At 43.8% G+C, this 20,298-nt stretch overlaps 2 protein-coding genes across 4 annotated transcripts in view; one reads left to right on the top strand and one right to left on the bottom strand.

The window, feature by feature from the left end:
- Positions 1-460: 460 nt before the first annotated feature.
- psma1 (proteasome 20S subunit alpha 1) lies at positions 461-4,668 on the bottom strand. Its single transcript, XM_084450763.1, has 10 exons — positions 4,614-4,668; positions 3,352-3,396; positions 3,151-3,252; positions 2,759-2,862; positions 2,566-2,654; positions 2,380-2,450; positions 1,400-1,529; positions 1,107-1,186; positions 879-983; positions 461-725 (listed from the first exon to the last, which is right to left on the bottom strand). The coding sequence occupies exons 1-10, from the start codon at positions 4,614-4,616 to the stop codon at positions 666-668; spliced, it is 789 nt and encodes a 262-aa protein (XP_084306889.1). The 5' UTR covers positions 4,617-4,668; the 3' UTR covers positions 461-665.
- A 9,981-nt stretch (positions 4,669-14,649) lies between these two features.
- The window catches only part of LOC311319594 (calcitonin-1-like), an 8,551-nt gene continuing 2,902 nt past the window's right edge, over positions 14,650-20,298 (top strand). Inside the window, exons 1-5 of one of the 3 annotated variants that reach the window (XM_084451168.1) lie at positions 14,650-14,951; positions 15,301-15,406; positions 15,501-15,631; positions 16,042-16,119; positions 19,172-19,263. In XM_084451168.1, the coding sequence (XP_084307294.1) occupies positions 19,178-19,263 (86 nt within the window). In that variant the 5' untranslated portion in view covers positions 14,650-14,951; positions 15,301-15,406; positions 15,501-15,631; positions 16,042-16,119; positions 19,172-19,177. Of the gene's footprint in view, positions 14,952-15,300; positions 15,632-16,041; positions 16,120-19,094; positions 19,264-20,298 lie in introns of those variants that run through there. The other 2 variants (XM_084451167.1, XM_084451169.1) reach the window with 2 other exon arrangements.

Here is a 20,298-nt window from a genome sequence, read left to right on the forward strand (position 1 = left end):
ATTAAAGTTGTACTCACAAATAGATTGTCAAAAATATCATTTATAAAATTTGTATTAGAAATGTTTGCCTGCATGTCTGTTTATTACAAAATATTTTTTTTATATAACAAGGTAAATACAGTTGGTATAAAACCACACATTCCCAGTTTATTACCATTAATTCCCATAAAATCCTGTTAATTCCTCTTGAAAGTTTGAATAGTACTGGAATTTTGCAACCCTAATCTAGCTACTTACTATTTTCATGATTACTTGTTAGCAATACACTACAAAGCAATGTGTTAAAAGATATTCTCACTTTTATACACTATTTATTGTCACTTTTATACACCCTTACAAATCACTGTTACACAAAGTCACTGCTATGTTTCTGAATTAAATAAAGTCTTGAGTTGATCTTTCAATGTACCTGCTGATTTCAAATAAAAAGGTAGCAACACTTTTCAGAAAAGTTGTTTGTTTATTAAAGAATTGAACATTCTACGGATAGAAAAGCAACATACAATGCTGTTGGCTGAAAGCATCCAGATAACTTTTTAGGGAGTGGCACATCGTAACCTTGTCGTATAGCAGGTACAGTTCAATGACTTGAGTCGGATTTGGTTTCTGACTACTATAATGTGACAGGAAGTGAGTCACAGGTTGACCTCTCTGGCGACGATGGCTCACATGTCCATGGGTTCGTCAGGCTTGTCTGCGGCCGGCTCATCTGCAGGCGGGACAACCTAGGGTACACCAAGTCAGCACAATATTGAACCAATCCTTTTAGCTTCACTTTTATTTTTAATTATAAAAAAATATTTTCATTCAGTTATCATTCAAGGTCAATTCAAGCCCGGAGGTGTAAATAAATAAAAACTAAATAAATAAAAACATACCTTTCTCTGTGGCCTCTCTTCCAGCCCCTCCAGGAAGGTAGCGACCTCATCATCATCATAGATGGTGAACTCCATGTCTTGACCCACAATTCCAACAGAGACATTCTGAAAGACAGTACTTCCCTCATTAAAGGCACAGGTTATGATAGGAAATTCATAGGACTGGATACTGTGTAGTGGGAACAAAAAAATTGTCATGAGCATGAAGGTCCTCAGGTCATGTCTTACCTTGGTGGTGAGATCCTGCTCTGCTGGAAGGGTTTCCCTGAGCGCACGGAGACCATGCTGGACAAGGTCGTTCAGATTACCTGGACAAATGCAATGTAATTAACAAGAAATTAATATGAATGTATCACATGAAGTATGCACTGAGGCACCTAAGCCCAGTATAAGTGAGGGTTAACTGGTGTGAACGTGTGTATGTGTGCATACATGAGTGTGTGTGAGCGTCGTCCAGTGACCACAGGTTGACAGCGCGTGTGTGTGTTTGAGTACATGCATATGTGAGGGTGTGTTCTCACAGTCCAGGAAGGCCTCCATGTGTCTCTCCAGGTAAGTGCGGGCGGACTGCGAACGAGCGCCGATGGACATGGCTTTGCAGTCGAAGTAGTTGGCCGAGGGGCAGGTCTGATATATGTGAGGGCCCATGTCCTGTAACGGTAAGAGGTACAGCGTTAACCGAGGTGGCCGTCATCAACCTTAAGCTCTGTCCCATTCAAACTCTCTAGGTCAGCGGTCCCCAACTTTTTTTGCACCATAGGTACATGGTTTCATATTGATACTTTTTTCGTGGACCGGCCACCTGTGGTGGGGGGTGGGGGCAGGGCTTAATTTTTGCCGAGAATTGGACGGGATCTATTTGATTGGATCTGGTACCTCGTTTGTAATTATCAAAATCTCAAAATAAATTGTGTAATATTTAATGGTATCTGCTCTGCCAAATTTATTTCATTTCTTCTAGCCAGATGAAGGAATGTCATTTGGGCAGACAGCACAGGTAGCAAAAGCATTGCCAGCATGGATGTATTAAAAGAAAAAGGTTGCTACTGTAGGAACGAGAAGGGGAATATGACACGGACAACTTGGAGTCGGGGAGAGAGGGAGATGAGGACGAGTAGACTACGGAGATGGTGAGGAGACTTAGATGGGGGAATTTAGATGTATGCTGGCCAGTGGTTTAATTATTTTTGGTGTCATTTTGGCATAATGATTATGTTACTAAGCAAGTGCGTGTTTGTGCTGTGAAATGAAATGATGAGTGGCTATTCTGAAAACATAGGCTCAGTCCCATCGTTGTGGGCATGATTTGCACTTCATGGAGTTAGCAAGCAGGCAATTGATCCTTTCCGTGCGGGCCGGTAGCCAATGGGTCGTGGCCGGATGGTTGGGGACCGCTTCTCTAGGTGAGGGCTCCTACTGTAACTTCTGAGGTATTACAACACTTAAGTTACTTGATATCCATCTATAGTAGCATCTATTTAATATGTGAACTTAAACCTACATCGAAACCGGCAATGAGCAGTCCCACACCATAGGGCCTTCGGCCATATCTCTGCGTTGGGATTTGGGTTTCTGAGTGACTGGTCAAGGAAGATATTTGGCCAAGAGAACACAATTAGGATTTCAAAAACACTACACTGCCTCAGTAAAACATCAGACATTTTTTAAAAGACCCAAGAAAAGATACTGCTTCCGATGAGAGTGACGAGGCGTGACGCAGGAAGGGGCCTGTCGAACACGAACCGGGAGTCCAGGCACTCCTGACGCATGAAGTTACTAAGGAAGAACACAGACAGGAGAAAGAGACATCAATGATGTGGTTTTGTATACATACTGTGTGTGTTAGCCACTGTGTGTGTGTGTGTATGTGTATTTCTTACCAGAGCAGTCTGGCGTCAGCTGTCAGTCCAGCGATGGAGATGCCAATATGGCTATCTACATGGAGAATCTTCTTCTGGTGGGCAGCCAGCTCCGACTGAGCTCTCTGTGGACAAGCAAGACAACAGTATGTTACTCTGTTGAAAACAACATGCTATCAAAAAGACAGGTATGAAGTAAAATGCAAGTACAGTCTCATTTCACAGTCATCCGGCTGAAACCCTGTAATTATTATTATATATTTTTTTAAGAGCGCAATACGGAGCCGGCAGTACCATTCCATTGTACATTTACACTGGACTATATATGTGACAAATACAATCTGAATCCCTAGAAAAGAAAAACTAAAAACATACGCAGGTGGTGTTCATTAAAATAGTTCCAGATATCTTACCTTTAGAGCAACCAGTACTGCATTGCTCTTTGACTTGAGTCCAACTGTGGCTGAACCTTGTTTCACCGCTTCCATCGCATATTCGATCTGGTGAATGCGACCCTGGAACAAATGCACAATTCATTGTTTGCGGTGATACTGCAGGGAGAGTAAAGGCTGATGGAGACACTGCAAAAACAAACAAGGCACAAAGTCCTTTACCTGTGGGCTCCATACTGTGACATCATTGTCATACTGATTACGGAACTAGAGAGAGAAGAAAAAGGCATGCGTTAGCTACCATCTCATCAAAATACACCTTTGTCAATGGCATTTGTTGAGCTTACATAATTGTCTTGCATCGTGACCAGTATTCCACCAACTAACAGCCTACCCTAGACTCTTCTGGAACCAGAGTTGCATTACTACTGAATAAATGATAAAGTAAAAGGATGCAACATTGTGGGGCTTTGTTTGTAGCCACCTGTCAAGGTACTCGTGACACCAGGTAGCAGCTTTCTGGACTGCGTTACTATCTAGCTGTCACTTATGCTATGGCAGCGAAGTCGTCAGACTAATTTCAGTCCGTCTGGTCAAACATGCTCAACTCCTCGATAAAGTGTAACAGAGAAATGTCGGCTGGCTTTCAAAACCCAGCAAGAAGAAGAACGAGTGTAATCACAACCCTCGTGCGGTCGGGGATCAGCTTCTTTAGGATAAATAATTGTATTTCATTCATGTCAAGACAGCTGGTCAAGACAGCTAAAACAGAAACAGAAAGCAACACTTATGGTGCGTTCGTTTGTGGTCGGAGGTGGCAAGTCGCAAGTGGCAAAATACCTACCTCCGACCTGTGTGCATTCCAGCTATATACCATTATATCACAGTTACCTAGTTATATCATTCGAGCAACTGGGGGCTGAGAAACATATCCGAATTTGCGACGAGGAAGTGCGAGTTCATGAGTTGTTTTATTTAATCATTCCTAGTAGCAAGTCGCAATTTGCCACCTCCCAGTTATAAACGAACGCACCATTATCATAGCTAGCATGCTATCTGACATGCTATGTCTGGCTCGACATTGCTAGCTACAGTAGCTAATAGTGCTAGCTAATTCAAAGAACAAGCTAGCTAGCTAGTAAATCTAGCCACTGAAAGAAGGTATTGCTAGTTACAGTACAGTAATTTAAGGATAGATAACAAATACCCCTTTGCTAGTTCTATCATACTGTGGAATGTATCTCGTAGGTAACTAGCTAGCTAGACATCACTGGATTTTTGCTTACTCACACAGCAACCCCGTGTTAGCTTATGTTAGCCAGCTAGCTACCGGTGTAGCTATTAACTATCTCGTTAACCAGTGATCCCTGTTCGTTGGTTAAGTAATGTTTGTCACCATTGTTGCCATACAATGCAATCAATATCTTTTTATGTTTTCATGAACTTAAAAGCTTCGTGAGGGTAAAAAACATGCTTATTCTTACCATCTTCACAACAGTCGCGTTTCCTGACCTGTGATTTCGATTTGATTAATTTTCCTGGTTCCCTGGTCATAGGCAAAAGCAGTAGAGCTCAGATGCCAGTGAGTGTGGGCTACTTGATTGAAACCTGAACACAAGCAGTAGAACGTCAAGAGTCAATATAGATTTATCAAACCGGTAACCTTCGTGGACTTTTAGAGGAAACTACTCCTTACTGACGTTTTAATTTTGACAATATATTCAAAAGACTAGTCAAACTGGTGATACCTCTTACTTTCTATTATGGTGACAGCTTTTGCAGTGTGTCTTGATGAGCACTGGGTGGCAGCAGTAGAGTGGAGTGCTTAGTTTGCCAAATGTTGCTTTTATATTAGTCTGAAATAGGTCTCACTGGGGTTTATAAAAGCCCAGTTTATCTTTTTTGTGTCTGAAGACTGGACATAATATGTCTGAAACGTCTCTGTAGGTTTTATGAAACCCCAATTTAGAATACCAGTAAACCTTTCCAAAAGGCAACCATCCTACACCTGATAAACAATAGGTATACACCAGCTAATTCGAAATTAATCATCTGATTGGGTATACAGTAGGCCTACATCGGACCACAAGAACATAAATGCTACATAGATTATCTATGACATCCGTGCATGACCTAATGAATCAGCATTGTCCTTCTACTCTTCTCCCTGTATACAAACAGCTGAACCTCCAGTCATCAGTCAGTCAAGCTCCTGAAGTTTGCAGACGACTCCAGACGCCACCATTGGGCTCATCTCTGGTGGGGATGAGTCCATTGGGCTCATCTCTGGTGGGGATGAGTCCGCCTACAGGTGGGATTGACCATCTGGTGTCCTGGCGTGGCCCAAACAACGTGGAGCTCAACACTCTAAAGACAGTGGAGATGCTGGTGGACTTCAGAAAGAACCACCCCCATCGCTCTGTGTGACTCCCCTGTCGACACTGTGGAGTCCTTCCGCTTCCTGGGCACCATCATCACCCCGGACCTCAAGTGGGAGCTGAACATCATCCACTCCACTCATCCCTCCAGGACCTGCACACCTTCAGGGCCCTGAGGCGAGCAGAAAAGATTTTGGCCAACTCTTCCCACCCTGGACACAAACTCTTTGAATCACTCCCCTCCAGCAGGAGGCTGCGGTCCATCAGGACCAAAACCTCACGACACAAGAATAGGTTCCTCCCGACTGCAGCTGGTCTCATCATTAAGGCCCGGGACCCCCAATGACACTGACTGGTATCCTGACCCATAAATAACATCTTATTTATTCTTATAACACATATCCTTTATTGTTAGTTTGTCATACTGTATGTTATTGTAGTTTGTATTTTTATTGTATTATTTTGCACAGTCTTGTATTGTATATTGCATTTTGCCCTGTCCTGTCTTGTCCTTGCACTAAGTTCCACCAAGGGTGACACAAAACTCTCGGCCAATTAGGTAGGTCGTGAACCAGTCAAGGACAACGCACAGCTACAGGAAATAATGAACAAAGAACAAGAGGGGAGCTACATATAGGCTATATATACACAGACTAACAAGACGGGAGGAAACCAATCAAACAATCAGTGGCAAAGGTGTCCTCTCAATCAGAGTCAATTTAGCCAGTTGTAGTCCGAGGGTCCGCTACCTGGGGCAGGGTTGCCAACAACAACGTCTCTGATTGGTGGAGACATTGCTGTTGCACTATAGGATTGTGGGTAGTGTATTTTTTCCTGTATGAACAACAGTAGTTTGAGGGGTCATGAAAATGTTGTCATTTTTCTCATGAACATTGGAGATTTATTGAGCGAGTATTTGCAGTAGCTGCATACAGTACTGTTTACAGTAAAACATTTTGATGCGCTGTGGGCTCAATTTTTGATTGTTCAAAAATCTGAAGATCATTTGTGGAGGACAGTCTGAAGATGTAGTGTAGCAATTGGGGTGTCAATTGACCAACAAATGTGGGAGGAGTAGGGTTTAATAGGTTTTACAGTTATTGTGAAAAACAGAGTGATGGACTTCATAATTCCTGCCAGTTCAAAGCATATGGAAGTTTCTGCTCACTTGGGCCTACAGGTTTGTGGTGCTTGGAAAGTGATAGCATATATGGCTGATTTGTTATGATTTTTTTTTGTTTTAGTTTTTAGACGGTTGCTGTAGTGCCACCATCAGGACTATTGCCCCCCTATGCCAGTTGAGGACCTCTGGCATAGGACTGGACCTATGTGCACATTTGGGTGATTTTTCAAGCATGGGAAGTCAGACTTCCTAGGAAGAAGAAGATTCAGATTCAGAATATTGGCAAATACAAGAGGGTTCCGGCAACTGGGGCTGGCCAGCCCCTAAAAATTGGCAAATATAAGAGGGGCCGACATCTGAGGCTGCCTGGCCCCTAAAATAGCTTTGGAGAATAGTGTCACTTCCTAGAGAGAGAGAGAGAGAGAGAGAGACATTAGGTTACATGCAGTCATTAAGCAGTCGCATCATCAACACTCTCTCTCCCCACACTCACTTCATCTCTGAAGGGACGGCCGGCCAACACGAGCCTGGGCCCTCGTTAATGATATCTGATGTACCCTTGATCCGGGGGAGATGAATTAAAGGCGCTGTGCTGACGAGCCCTCCTCCTCTGCCAAGGCAGCGGCGGACGGCGGCCATTACATCAGTGCGCCTCCTTTGTGATTGAGATTGTAGCGGGGCTGTGCTGAGCTCAGCATGTTCGCTCCTGGGGCTTCATTTTACCCTGCCAAACGGCCCCCAGTTTAATTTTTCAAATGGAGAGCGGCCTGAGTCACTGTGTGACGGGTCCAGGCCACGGCGCCGGCCCTCACACGTAGGGAAGGAGCAGGGCGGAGGGGGTTTGAAGGTGTAGCGGTGGTCGGTTTTAAGTCCTTACCCAACCATTCATTCTACTACTTCAAATTTGTTTGGGCATCAGAGACTTCTCTCCCTGGCTGGTGAGTGATGATGCGTGAGCTGCATTAACCTGGACCTGTCCCCTGTTCTGAGACCTCGGGACAGACCTGGTGGTGCGGCGGCAGATCGTCTGATTCTCGCGTGCCCGTCACATCGCGGTCAAAGGCGCTCCAAAAAGAAAGTAAGAGTGGCGTGGTGGCACGGTGCTTTGCGCTGCCGCCTCACATCAAGAGGGTCCCGGGTTCGATTCCTGCTTAGGACGATGTTCTCCCCAGGGCTGTTGGTACTCAGGTGGGGTATCACCTGGGCCTTTCTGTGTGGAGTCTGCATGTTCTTCCCGTGTCCACAAGGGTTTCCTCCACAAAGAACCCTAATATAAAAACCTCTGTGGCTTAAAATTGTTCGACACAGGAACAGTTTTTTCCCCACAGCCATCAGCCTTATCAGCATGGCTCCCCTCTGACTCTCTCCCCTCTGACTCTCTCCCCTCTGACTCTCTCCCCTCTGACTCTCTCCCTTCTGACTCTCTCCCCTCTGACTCTCTCCCCTCTGACTCTCTCCCCTCTGACTCTCTCCCCTCTGACTCTCTCCCCTCTGACTCTCTCCCCTCTGACTCTCTCCCCTCTGACTCTCTCCCCTCTGACTCTCTCCCTTCTGACTCTCTCCCTTCTGACTCTCTCCCCTCTGACTCTCTCCCCTCTGACTCTCTCCCCTCTGACTCTCCCCCTTCTGACTCTCTCCCGTGCAATTTTTGCACTAAACTGACTACTGCACTGACTCTTTGTAGTCCAATTGCACGACTACTTTTTGCAATATTTGTATCACTGCACTTTACAAGTCCTGTCATGCACTGTCGTGTCCTTGCACTTGTCCATTGTTGTATTGTTTTAAGCACGACGATGTCGAAAAAGAAAATCCTATGTATGTAAAGTACAATGGCAATAAACCAATTCTGATTCTGATTAAAATAGGTCAGCGGTGTGGTTGGCCTGGGAATCAACTGGTCTAATGGGGGAGACAGCCGGACGGTCGGTGTCTCGCCCATTAGACCAGTGTGCATTACGCTGGCAGGTACCTCAGACGGGGGTTAGAGTTCAGCAGCTGCACGAAATGGACCCCCCCCTCCCAACTCCAACCTCAATAGGTTTTATGAGTCGGTATACGTCATCGACTTTTACATTTCACACCAAATGCCAGGGAGAGGGGTAAGGGGAGAGGGGGGGCGGTGTTTCTGACATGCCCTGTTTCCTCTCATTATTCTCTATTCGAAGTGCTGACGTGGCATTCTGGAGAGGGTGAATGGCGGATATGCCTTTTTCTGTCTTAAACCGGAGAGGCTTCAGCTCATTGTGGAGCACTTAATAATATCACTCAGGGGCCAGATAGATTGCCTCCTCACTCAGCCTCTGCACCTAAAATTAACCAGCCAATAAGTGTTGAACCTCAAATGTCTTGTAGCTCGTTCATACTCATTGATTTCTTGCCAAACCAATGTAGTTCCACAGGGGAGGGCGATGCACCTACTATCCTCACACAAAGTGGTGTTCCAGTTCAAAACCACCTGAAATCATCGGAACTATTAACCTCTCACATTTCTATCTATCTGTCTCCTCACCTTTCCAGTTTTGTTCTCACTCTTGTAGACAGAGAAATAAAAGTTTAAGCTGCTTATTCTTTCCCACTTGCTCACCTCAAGAACTCATTATTAGATCACACATCCTGTTATTAATTTGTAAGTCACAACAACAATGTAAGGCACTATAGATAAAGATGCTTACTGGATGTGTCAATGCAGTCAAGGCAACTGCTGTGTGCCTATATTTAACCCTTGATTCAGAGTGTAATTGATTATAACACGGTTACCATGCCCACTCTCTTGACTCGTCAGGCCTTTGAAGATGGAATGGTCTGTGTGTCACCCTGTCGACCGGTTGCATGCTGGGATTTGTATGTTTGACAGGTGCCCTACTGTCCCCCTTTGCTCTGACAGGTCTAGTTTGTTTGACAGGGAAGCTGGTCTGACAGGTTGTGGTCCCTAGAGTCTTCAGTGTCCAGCCCGCTCACCAGAAGAACAGAAGAAGAGAAGAGGAGGAGAGAAAATGCATTATGCTGCCACGCCTCTCTGCTCGTCCTCCCTCCTGACTGTCAGAAAGTCACGAGTGTGCTGTCTTGTTGAAAATCGACAGGTGGTCTCATGGGGGGCCACCGTGGAGCAGGATGACATGCCAGGACTCAATTACATCAAGGGCAGAAAGATGTATGGAGAAATCCTTTCATTTGTCAAAGAGAATCACTCAAAACAAGGGTTTCAAACCTTCAGGAGTTTTTTCTTTTGAGATATATAAGATGCGTGTCTCTGCTGTTGGCCCCTGGTGAAGCTACATCTGTGGTAACATGCAGGAAGACATGCAGGCGTGCAGGACCTGGACTCCTTTCACACTGACCTCACCACCACATCACTATTCCCACTTTCTCTCCGATACCCTGTCTTGCTTTAACAGTTGGTTGAGAATGTGCTGTACTGTTTTTGTGTATGAAAACCTCATCCCTTACCATTGCCTGGGTTCGTATCCACTGGGCCATCCCCTCACCCAACCCCACCTCATCCCTTACCCTAACCCGGGTTTGTATCCACTGGACTAACCCTCCCCCCCCCCCCCCAACCCATAACATCATGTCAATTTTTTTTTAATAAACATCTCTTCCTTGTTCTAGCATTGTGACTACTGGTGTCACTTGTTCTTATAGAAGTCTTGATATTACTCATGATGACTGGGATCTACGGTTGGTTCACTTACTTTTGACAAATGTACTTATAAGTAGGCTAAGTAAGTCACTTTCTATAAAAGCATCTGCTAAATGAAGTTAATGTAAAAAATATATTATTACTGGTTAATAGAGGATTACACTCATTTATAATTTTAAATGTATTCTCACGATGCAGATACAGTACTTTTATTCCCAAAATATTTGAATTGCATACAGTATTAAAAAACCCACTTTTGGGCACTCTTTCCATGCATGGAGCATTAATTTGTGTTCTAAATGACAATGCATCCATCAGAGTTAATTCAAAAAGTGCACCGATATCATTAATTTCCACAACATTCTCTGTCAATGGAATGAAATGTCCAATGCCAAGTCTAGGAACATCAAATCATTACTGCAGCTCAAAGTATTTCCTTGGCTCCCCCGGCAAATGCTCAAACATTAATTTGCTCATCCAATACTGTGATTGTGGATCAGTGAATATGTGAGGTCACTTTTGGAGATGAGAGTAATTCTTGGCTACATTTCAACCACTTTACGAGCAACCCCTTCCATTTTGTCACTAATTTTTCCTTTGTGGTAAGACACTAACAAATCTACTGTACCTTAAAGTGACAATATGTAACGTTTGCTGTGAGGGTAAATTCAGTTTACAGTAGACTCCTTTTTATTCACACCCTTGATAAAGATGAAGAAAGAGATCATTTAAAATAAACCGTATAAGTAATGAGCTTTATTTTACGCTCCAAAAGCAGAACATCATATTGCATTGGCACGATCCACAACCATTCCGCCATGCAGACCTGTTATTGTTCCTTCAGATGATTGGGTCTGTGGACTGCATTTTTGAGATCAAAACACAAATGTTCAATTGGATTCAGGTCTGGAGACTGAAATCCCAGATAGCAAGCGGATCTGGGCCATATATGGGCCAGAACTAAGCCACAAGTGCCAGATCTGGCCTGTATATGGGCCTGATCGGATTGCTGTCTGGGATGGCCACTTCAACCATTTCTTAGCTCCTTTGGATGTATATTTGGGATTGTTGTCTTGATAGTCTTGAATTGAGACCGGAAAAAAGTTGTGAGAGTTCCCAGATAGCAAGCGGATCTGGGCCATATACAGGCCAGATCTGGCCCTTGTGGCTTAGCTTGCTATCTGGGTTGTTTCCTAATGAATCTATTTGAAGTACATCACCCGATGAACATATTTAAATACATCGCATAAGATGACAAACTTCTACAATGAATGTAAAAATGCATACTAATACTACTGCTGTGTTATATGTCTAAATAAAGATATGCTGCTGGAACTCAGACACTATTGTCCCAGTTTACAGTTGATTGAGCATGAGTACAAAGCAAAACAAAACAAATAATCCAATCAATCAATAGTCACTGACATGGGAAACCAAGCCAAGAGTTTAACCTCAAGTCTAAAGTCAAGTCCATGATAACATCTGCAGTGACTCCAAATGTGGAGTCTCCTTTGGGTGCACTCAGAGGACTTCTGGTTTATGGACGCAACTCACTGAAGTACTTTTGAAATCAGATAGAGACAGCTGAAGGCTTACGTGCTCCAATTAAGGCCATCTATTGACAGACTATATGAGATGGTACATGTTTATAATGGTAAGTTTGGGATTTGGAACAGTAGCATCATGCATCACCCAGATCAATAATCACCAGCCTATGTCCTCCTCCTTGTGACCACGGTTGTTAAGACGGTCAATGTTGTGATAGTATTAGTCAATGTTGTGACAGTGTTTGTAAGTGTCTTAACAGTTCAGTGGTTGAGCGGTCAAATGTTCCTGAGGCACCTGCCTGACTGCTCCACACTCATCTATTCATTAAACCCGTTAACGGTCTCTTGTGCTTCAGGATCTATCCTGTCACAATAATGGCTTTTACATTTGAGGGCACTTTTACTGCGTTTGACTGATTGGGAAAAATGTCCCATTTCTAGCATGGGGAAAATGTGATACTGGCATCTGAACATGGTATATTAATTTCAGCGCTACACCGCCATAGCCATTAGCCCCAAGACTCAATTAACATCAATGAGAGAGTGACAAAACCAAAGATAGGAGAGGGTCTAGGGTCGAGGGTTTTGACAGCCTACTGCTTCAATTGCGTGTCTTCTCTAAGGTACTCTATGTTCTTCAGAAGTTGGTGGGTTTTCAAAATAGGTGCACGTACTGTACATGGCCAACATATTATCTTAGCTGCCAAACTTAGAGTCTAAGACTGGACTCACAACATACTATGATTTTAATTGACATACTCAATCTTCACATATCTTCGTCCAGCAATTTTAGGGTTAATCTTGCTCCAAGAAACAATCCTGTTGAATTTCTGGTCCACTCTGTAAAAAGCTGACTGTCTTGCAGCTAATGGCCACACAAAGAACAAGATCATTATGATCCCTCTGGCCTTGATGAAGCACAACTGTAATTTGACTTGTCTAATTCCAATCAATAGAAATCATCATGCCCCTTGTCTTGTCCATTAGTATCAAGGACCATGTTATATACAGGGATAGCCATCCACAAGTAGTCATTGTGTGTAGCATTTCCAGAAAAGAATTAGGCCAATTGTCTAGATTCATTGAAGAATCTTTATTGGCATATCTGTTAGCGTAGGACTAGATTTCATCTGCTTTGGGGAAACTGGGCCTACAAGTCAGATCTACTCTGGCTGACAACCTGCGGCTCATTTCTGAATCTCATCTTTGCTGTGGTAGCAAAAATGACGGCAGATTTAGGCCCTTGGCCACATTTCATAACCGCATAACGTTTAACTTTCTATAAATACTGCAGGACAGGATCCAAGTTGATCAAGTGTGATTGAATCTGAAATGGATCCAAAGTGTGGAGCCAAGTTCCCTCACGATACTTTGCTTTGAATTGCTTGCTTCTCCCAGACTTTTAAGAGGGCACTCTGAGTCACTGTGAGAATTAAGCTAAATTGAGCTGATTTTACTGTGGTAAAAAAACACACAAAAAGCATGCAAGATTGATGTCTTGAATATGTATTACTGTAGCTACTGCGATACATGGTGTTGTAAGTGGTATTGAGTTATTTCCTAGCATAGCTATTTTTTGTGTGTTTGTTCAGGCATAGCCATGGGAGCCATAATCTGAACAAGAAGTGTTGAAAAAACAAGGGGGATCTCGACTTAACTGGGCAGAATTGGGCCTGGCAGGAATGACATTATGAGTGCACATATAGATGCTTACATACCTGAATAGAGACTCCACCAATGATGCATGTCATCAGCATGTCCAGTGGTTGAGGTGGAGTGGGCTTTTCTAGTTTAGAGAAGGACATACCTCGATCTCGATGTTAACAAAAGTGAAAAATAATTAGTGGATCCACCAAATTGCCACCAAATCTCATACTATCAATAAATATAACAAAGTCAAATGCCCTATTCTCCCTGTGATTCGGATCCATTCCAAAATGGAATGGATTCTTCCTTCGCCCATGCTACAACCCTCCACCAAGTTTCAAGAAAATCGGTTTGGTAGTTTTTACGTAATCCTGCTGACAGCAGACAAACAAACATGGCACCGAAAACATAACCTCCTGCCTGACTTGGTCCTGGTGGAGATAAATACTCGCACAGCTTGACTGCTTGCACGCTGTCCGTGGTGCTGACTGAACACCATGGCAACAGTAAACAATGTGTCACAGGGGCCGTATCTTTTGGTATTAGTTTTTCCTTTCTAGGTTGGCATTGAGCAAATAAAACTCAAATTGTTTTTGTTTTTGTATAAACCGGTATAAAACTTTTGTATAAAAGTTGCACGTTTGATCTTTTCGGCTCCTCTTTGGGGAGAGTGCGTTGTTTGTTTCAGAGGTGTTTGGACTGACCTTTAGCAAGTTACTGAATCTTTTTTGTTTTGTTGAGTCTTCCCCAAAAAATCTAAAATGTCTTTTTGCGCCATTTTGACAGGTGATCAGCTAGGTACATCAGTGACGACAAGGTCAATAAGTCAGTAAATTAATGTGACTAGCTTGACAAATTGTTGTTTTCATTACTGTTACAGTCGTTAGTGTTTCCTGTGCATCTCAATGAATTTCATTAATTTTCATTCATTTATTTATTTTGGGGTAAATACATTTTTGGATGCTGCAGTCAGCACCCCTAGCTACCACAGTTACAGTATGTGTTTAAGTTGAAACAGATTCTAACCCTGTTACCAAGCAAATCTAATCCCAGTTCACATCTCATTTGAGTCTGCATTTCTGCAAGCTCAGTCATTTCACTCTTGTATAACCATGACAGATTCTCTGAAAGCACTTTTCGGAAACACACAAAGTCTCTGGCGCGTTGCTCTATAAAACCGCACCATTTATAAGTGTCCAGACATTGATTGCTGAAAGGTCTCTTTTTTCCCTCTCTCCTCTCTCATTTTCTTGAATGAAAGTGGAGTACTACTGAAACTGGGCTCCTCAGACAGCGGAGGATGATGTCAGAGCGATGTCAGAGCCAACCAAATCGTCCCCCAGCTCTCCACGGCCACCTGATTGATGCCCCAACGTTTCACTGGTTAAATGTAATTTCCCTAATGTCCAGGGACGAACAACAGGGAAGCCAGCGAGCGTTCGCCTGCTCTTACAAGTGAAGTGGCACTTCACATGAGCCTCTAAGTAATGACGTGTCCACAGATGTTTGCATGGCATTTGTCCGAGTCCCCTCATCCCACTTGGTTAATGGACACAATGTGTGTTGTCAAGTGTATAGTGTGGGTGTGTGTGTGTGTGTGTGTGTGTGTGTGTGTGTGTGTGTGTGTGTGTGTGTGTGTGTGCGTGTGCGTCCGTGTGTGTGTGAGTAAAAGAGAGTATTTGTGCATCCGGTGTGGTTTGTGTGTGTTTTTGGGAGAGAGATAGAGAGAGTGTTTGCGCATGATGTAAATGTGTGCAGCTGTATGTGCGCATACATGACAGTAGAGGCAGGTGTGCTCGGGTCGCTAATCCCATGTGATCCTCTCCTCTCCAGGTGTTCAAATATTCCCTCCACTCCGTCTGGAGGAAAACCACACAACCGCAAGAGCTCGGTCCCGCACTTGAACTGTATTTCATCGGGCACAGCCTCCTTGCTGGTAGTGAGCACTGATTAGATTTGGAGATTGAGAGCCATTACTGGAGGTTGGACTCTGCTAATGACTTAAGTGCTGTTGCTCTTTCCCTTCTCTTTAGGAAGCCGTTCATCTAGATCAGGCACTGCTTCCCCAGACCTGGAGCACCTTGAGGTGAATGGAGGACCATAGATCATATCACCCCACTTTGGTCCCATCATCTGTATATATCCTCTCTCCATCATCCATACAGTAAGTGTGTTGTGCAATGTACAGAGGTGTCCCCCATTGACTGTATAGCATGATCTACAGTACAAATGCCAAGGACCATGGCCCATTATAGCTGTGGTCCATGTTAGACATATCTTTAGCTGGTTACACTTGATAATATTCCATTGAATTGAATCAGGTGCTAAAGCCTTATTTCATGCCATTGCAATGTATAAAGTCCACCAACAGTAGTATAGACAAGTAGTATAGTAAATAAGAAAAGTAATATGTTTTAAAATGTGTAGCTCTGTAGTTACTGTTTGTAAATTGGACCTAAATTTGCCAGCAATGGACCAAACTGAAAGATGTCACAAACTGTTAGAGATAAATAGCCCAACACGCATACCGCCAACACAGTTATCCAACAAGAAATCTGTTGTTTTCACCTCTAGGGGAGCTGAAGAGACCAGTCAGGATTCAGGGGACGTTTTGAGGACACGTGACACCTATGCCCCATGACGGTCCCTTAGGTGGGTGATAGGAGCTCAAGGCAGGGATTCACACGTGTGCACCTTCACATTCTCACATGTATTCTCAAATGTAATCCCGCCCACCCCTCCTTAACACACGCATGCACGTGCCCACACACACACGCACACACACACACACAGGCACACACACACGCACACACACACACACGAACGCATGCATGCACACACAAACACACACACACACATAGGCACACACCATGTTCCTCTGTCCTATATGCACAGGGAGGGCTTGGACCAGGCCGGCCCATTTCGCAGTGATTTAGCGTCTGTGACATCGGCGCGGCTCACTGCTCAATAGCACTAAAAGGCTCATCCTGTCTAATGGGGTTCCTCTATGACGCATACAAGAAAAGGTCTCCCCCTGCTTTCTGATGAGACACACACACACATGCACACAGACACACACGCACACACAGGCACGCACATACACACACACACACACACACACACACACACACACACACACACACACACACACACACACATACTGGCATGCTGCCCACCAATGAAGAGGAAGGAGAGGCCAATAATGTCACCTGACAAACAATTTTATAATTACTTTTTCAGTTTTATAAAACAACTCTTTGTCCTCATTGGCTCTGTTATTGATTCCCCCACTGAAGATCATTTAATTTATCTGTGTGTGTGTGTGTGTGTGTGTGTGTGTGTGTGTGTGTGTGTGTGTGTGTGTGTGTGTGTGTGTGTGAATGCGTGTGTATGTGGGGTGGGGGGTGGTGGGGGGGGAATTTAACTGTGAGGAATTTATGAAATCATATACAACTGTAGTACAGTAAATATTATCAATCCCATTGTTACATATAACATTTTGTATCAATATCTGAAATGGGTAACACTTTAATAACTATCCTTTATAGGCAATTTATAAAGTAATCATAAATGACTGAATAATGTTTGTAAGCAATTATATATGATCATTAAATGATTAGTGACGATATACACAGAACCAGTTGATATCAAAACCAGACCTCTACTGTATATAGTGATGCTCTGATGCAGAATATGTTCCTATAGTACAGTAGATGAGGTTCTGATGTCAGGCTCCACTGAGTTGTGAGTTTGGTTCCTACATCAATCTCACACAGTGGTTATGTGTGTATATTTATCATTTACTGACCATTTATAACTGGTCAGTAAACTTAATCGTTTGTTAATTTTCCACAAATGGTTTATAAAGGACAGTTATTATAAAGTGTTACCCGGAAATCTTGTAGGACGTCACATTGAGCTTCTGACACATAATCAGTATTTTCAGTTGCACAGGGAATATCACTCCTCACAACATTCTGGAGATGAAGATGGAAGTTATCAGGGTTATGGAGTTTTTATATAGATGAATACTCCTGGTCCTGTAATGGATTGGTCTGTAGTGTACACACCTCCCCAGTAGATGGCTCTGCTTGCAAATCCATGGTTGTGGAGCTTATTGATTTGTCATTTGAAAAATAGCATGTACGTATATAGCATATTTGGAAGCCTATAAAATATTGTCCAAATGACGGGTATGATTTTGTGAATGGAGCACTTAGTGACCAAAGTATGACGTCAGTGCAAAGCCATATCCCTTATAAGTGTGCCCGAAGTGAGGGGCGGCATCCAATTGGCTGACGGGAGCATCCCAGCAACTGGATTGGCCAACGGGAGATAATTAAACACCTACACAGTCAATGCACAAATCCAAGTGGTGGATATATAGGCTTGTGCATTGGCTCTGCAGGCAACAGAATCAAGAGTTGGTCTTCAAGTTGAGTGAAGTCAACTAAGCGTTTCGTTTATATATAGCTATATTTTTTTTGGCCAGGTGATTATCACGAAAGGTAAGTGGAGTCTTTTTAATGGTATTTACACCATGGACAGTGTATTCTTAGGATGGGACAGTTGACTTATTGTGCGGGAAGGTGTTCGTATAGAAGTCGGGGAATGTTGAAAGTGTGGACCTGTGTTTTGCTGCAGTGAGATGAGGTAGTGGCGGTAATGGAATTGATGTGTGGCTGTGGGGGTCAGCGTCGTCCAGTTCCATTGGTGCCAAGTGGGAGAGAGAAGGGTGCAGAGGGGGGGGAGAGAGAGAGCGAGAGAGAGAGAGAGGGAGAGAGAGAGAGAGAGAGAGAGAGAGAGAGAGGGAGGGAGAGAGAGAGAGAGAGAGGGAGAGAGAGAGAGAGAGAGAGAGAGGGAGGGAGAGAGAGAGAGAGAGAGAGAGAGAGAGGGAGAGAGAGAGAGAGAGAGGGAGAGAGAGAGAGAGAGAGAGAGAGAGAGAGAGAGAGAGAGGCAGCAACAGAAAAGGATGACATCTTGGAGTGTGTGTACATGAGAAAGAGAGTGAGAGAGGGGAAAAGAGAGCGTGGTGGCAGCTCATTACACTAATGCACTTGTTCCCCTGGGAGTTGGCACGCTGGAGTTCCCATCCCCTCTTCCCCTCCTTACAGCTAACGCTGCGTCCGCCCTCGTTATCCCTGAGCGGTACGCTTACCCCCCTGTCCCAGAGAACTACATGTCAGGATATATTTGGAGATGGAGATGGAGGTAGAGTGGGCTGGATGGATGGATGGATGGATGGATGGATGGATGGATGGATGGATGGATGGATGGATGGATGGATGGATGGATGGATGGATGGATGGATGGAAGGGTGGATGGATGGAAGGGTGGATGGATGGAAGGGTGGATGGATGAATAGACTGATGCGCGGGCTGCTTTTGAGGGTTCCGTAGGGAGATTAGACATAAATATGCAGACTGACAGACCTTTATAACAGTGAGTGGACTTGAAGAATCAATAGCAGCGAAGTAGAGATGAGAGCAGAGAGAGAGAGAGAGAGAGAGAGCATCATCCACATTCCCAAAGAGAGCCATAGAAAAAGGCCGTCGAGGAGGAAGGGATGATGGGTTAAATCAGCTGTGTGCTTTTTACCATTTCTTACACATGATGATGATCAACTGCATGGTGATTTGATTTTGGCTGAATGTAAAAGCATACAGCTTTTTGTGGAGCTGATGGGACTGTGTCTTTGCTATAGGGGACCATGGTAATGTTGAAGATCTCTGCTCTGCTTGTTGCCTATGCCCTGGTCATAAGCCAGATGTACAGCTCACAAGCGGCCCCTGCCAGGTGAGATGACAGACAGACGGACAGACAGACAGACAGACAGACAGACAGACAGACAGACAGACAGACAGACAGACAGACAGAACGAACAGACGGATGGACAGACGGACGGACGGACGGACGGACGGACGGACGGACGGACGGACGGACGGACGGACGGACGGACGGACGGACGGACGGACGGACAGACAGACAGACAGACAAACAGACAGACAGACTGGAAATTCAGTCACATCTACTGACCTACTGTATACACAAAACATGCACACACACAGTCACACATATGGACAGACCTACATAGTGTAAATATAATTAGACAATGGCCTTCATTTCATGATGTCATATATATCCCTAACATAAATGGGTGTTTTCCAATTGTTTGCAATTAAAGGTAAACAATTAAAGGTTTTTGGTGTAAGAGTAATTTCGCTTTCATATACTATGCTATGCAGCCTTATACTTGTTAAACTGAAAGCGAAATTAATCTTACACCAATCAATCAATGTGCTGGTGAACTAATTGCTAGCAATCAAAATGAACAAATGAAAAGCAATGGATAGGCTTCAGTTACTTATTTAAATAAGAGCTTTGACAGTCATCATATCGGTAATGCCATGCTCTGCTGAAGACCTATGCGCGTCCTCGTTCAGCCGAGGTGAGAGGAGTGGGCGAGGGAGCTAGGCTATTAACCTGACGCGCACCAATTTCTATTGGCCTACTGGTTGAAATAGTTGAAATAGGATAATTACATTCACACAGGTGTTAGTTCTAATTTGAGATTTTGTTACTTTGTATTTTATTGTAACTAATAAATTTTTCTGTATGGAAGGTAAAATCAAGTTTTATTATTATTATTATTATTATAAATCCTCAAATTGACAACAATGTGCTACTGTATGGTTTTTAGATAGGCTACACCATTAAACAAGCAAGCTGCCCAGCTCACACGCAATCTCTGATTGTGTAAATTTAGGCTACATGTGTGAACTAGTCTACAACTTAACATAAGATTTTAAAATGCCAGATGGTTTTCTGGGA

This window comes from Borostomias antarcticus (assembly GCF_949987555.1).
Source record: "Borostomias antarcticus genome assembly, chromosome: 16".
NCBI classification, from domain to species: domain Eukaryota; kingdom Metazoa; phylum Chordata; class Actinopteri; order Stomiiformes; family Stomiidae; genus Borostomias; species Borostomias antarcticus.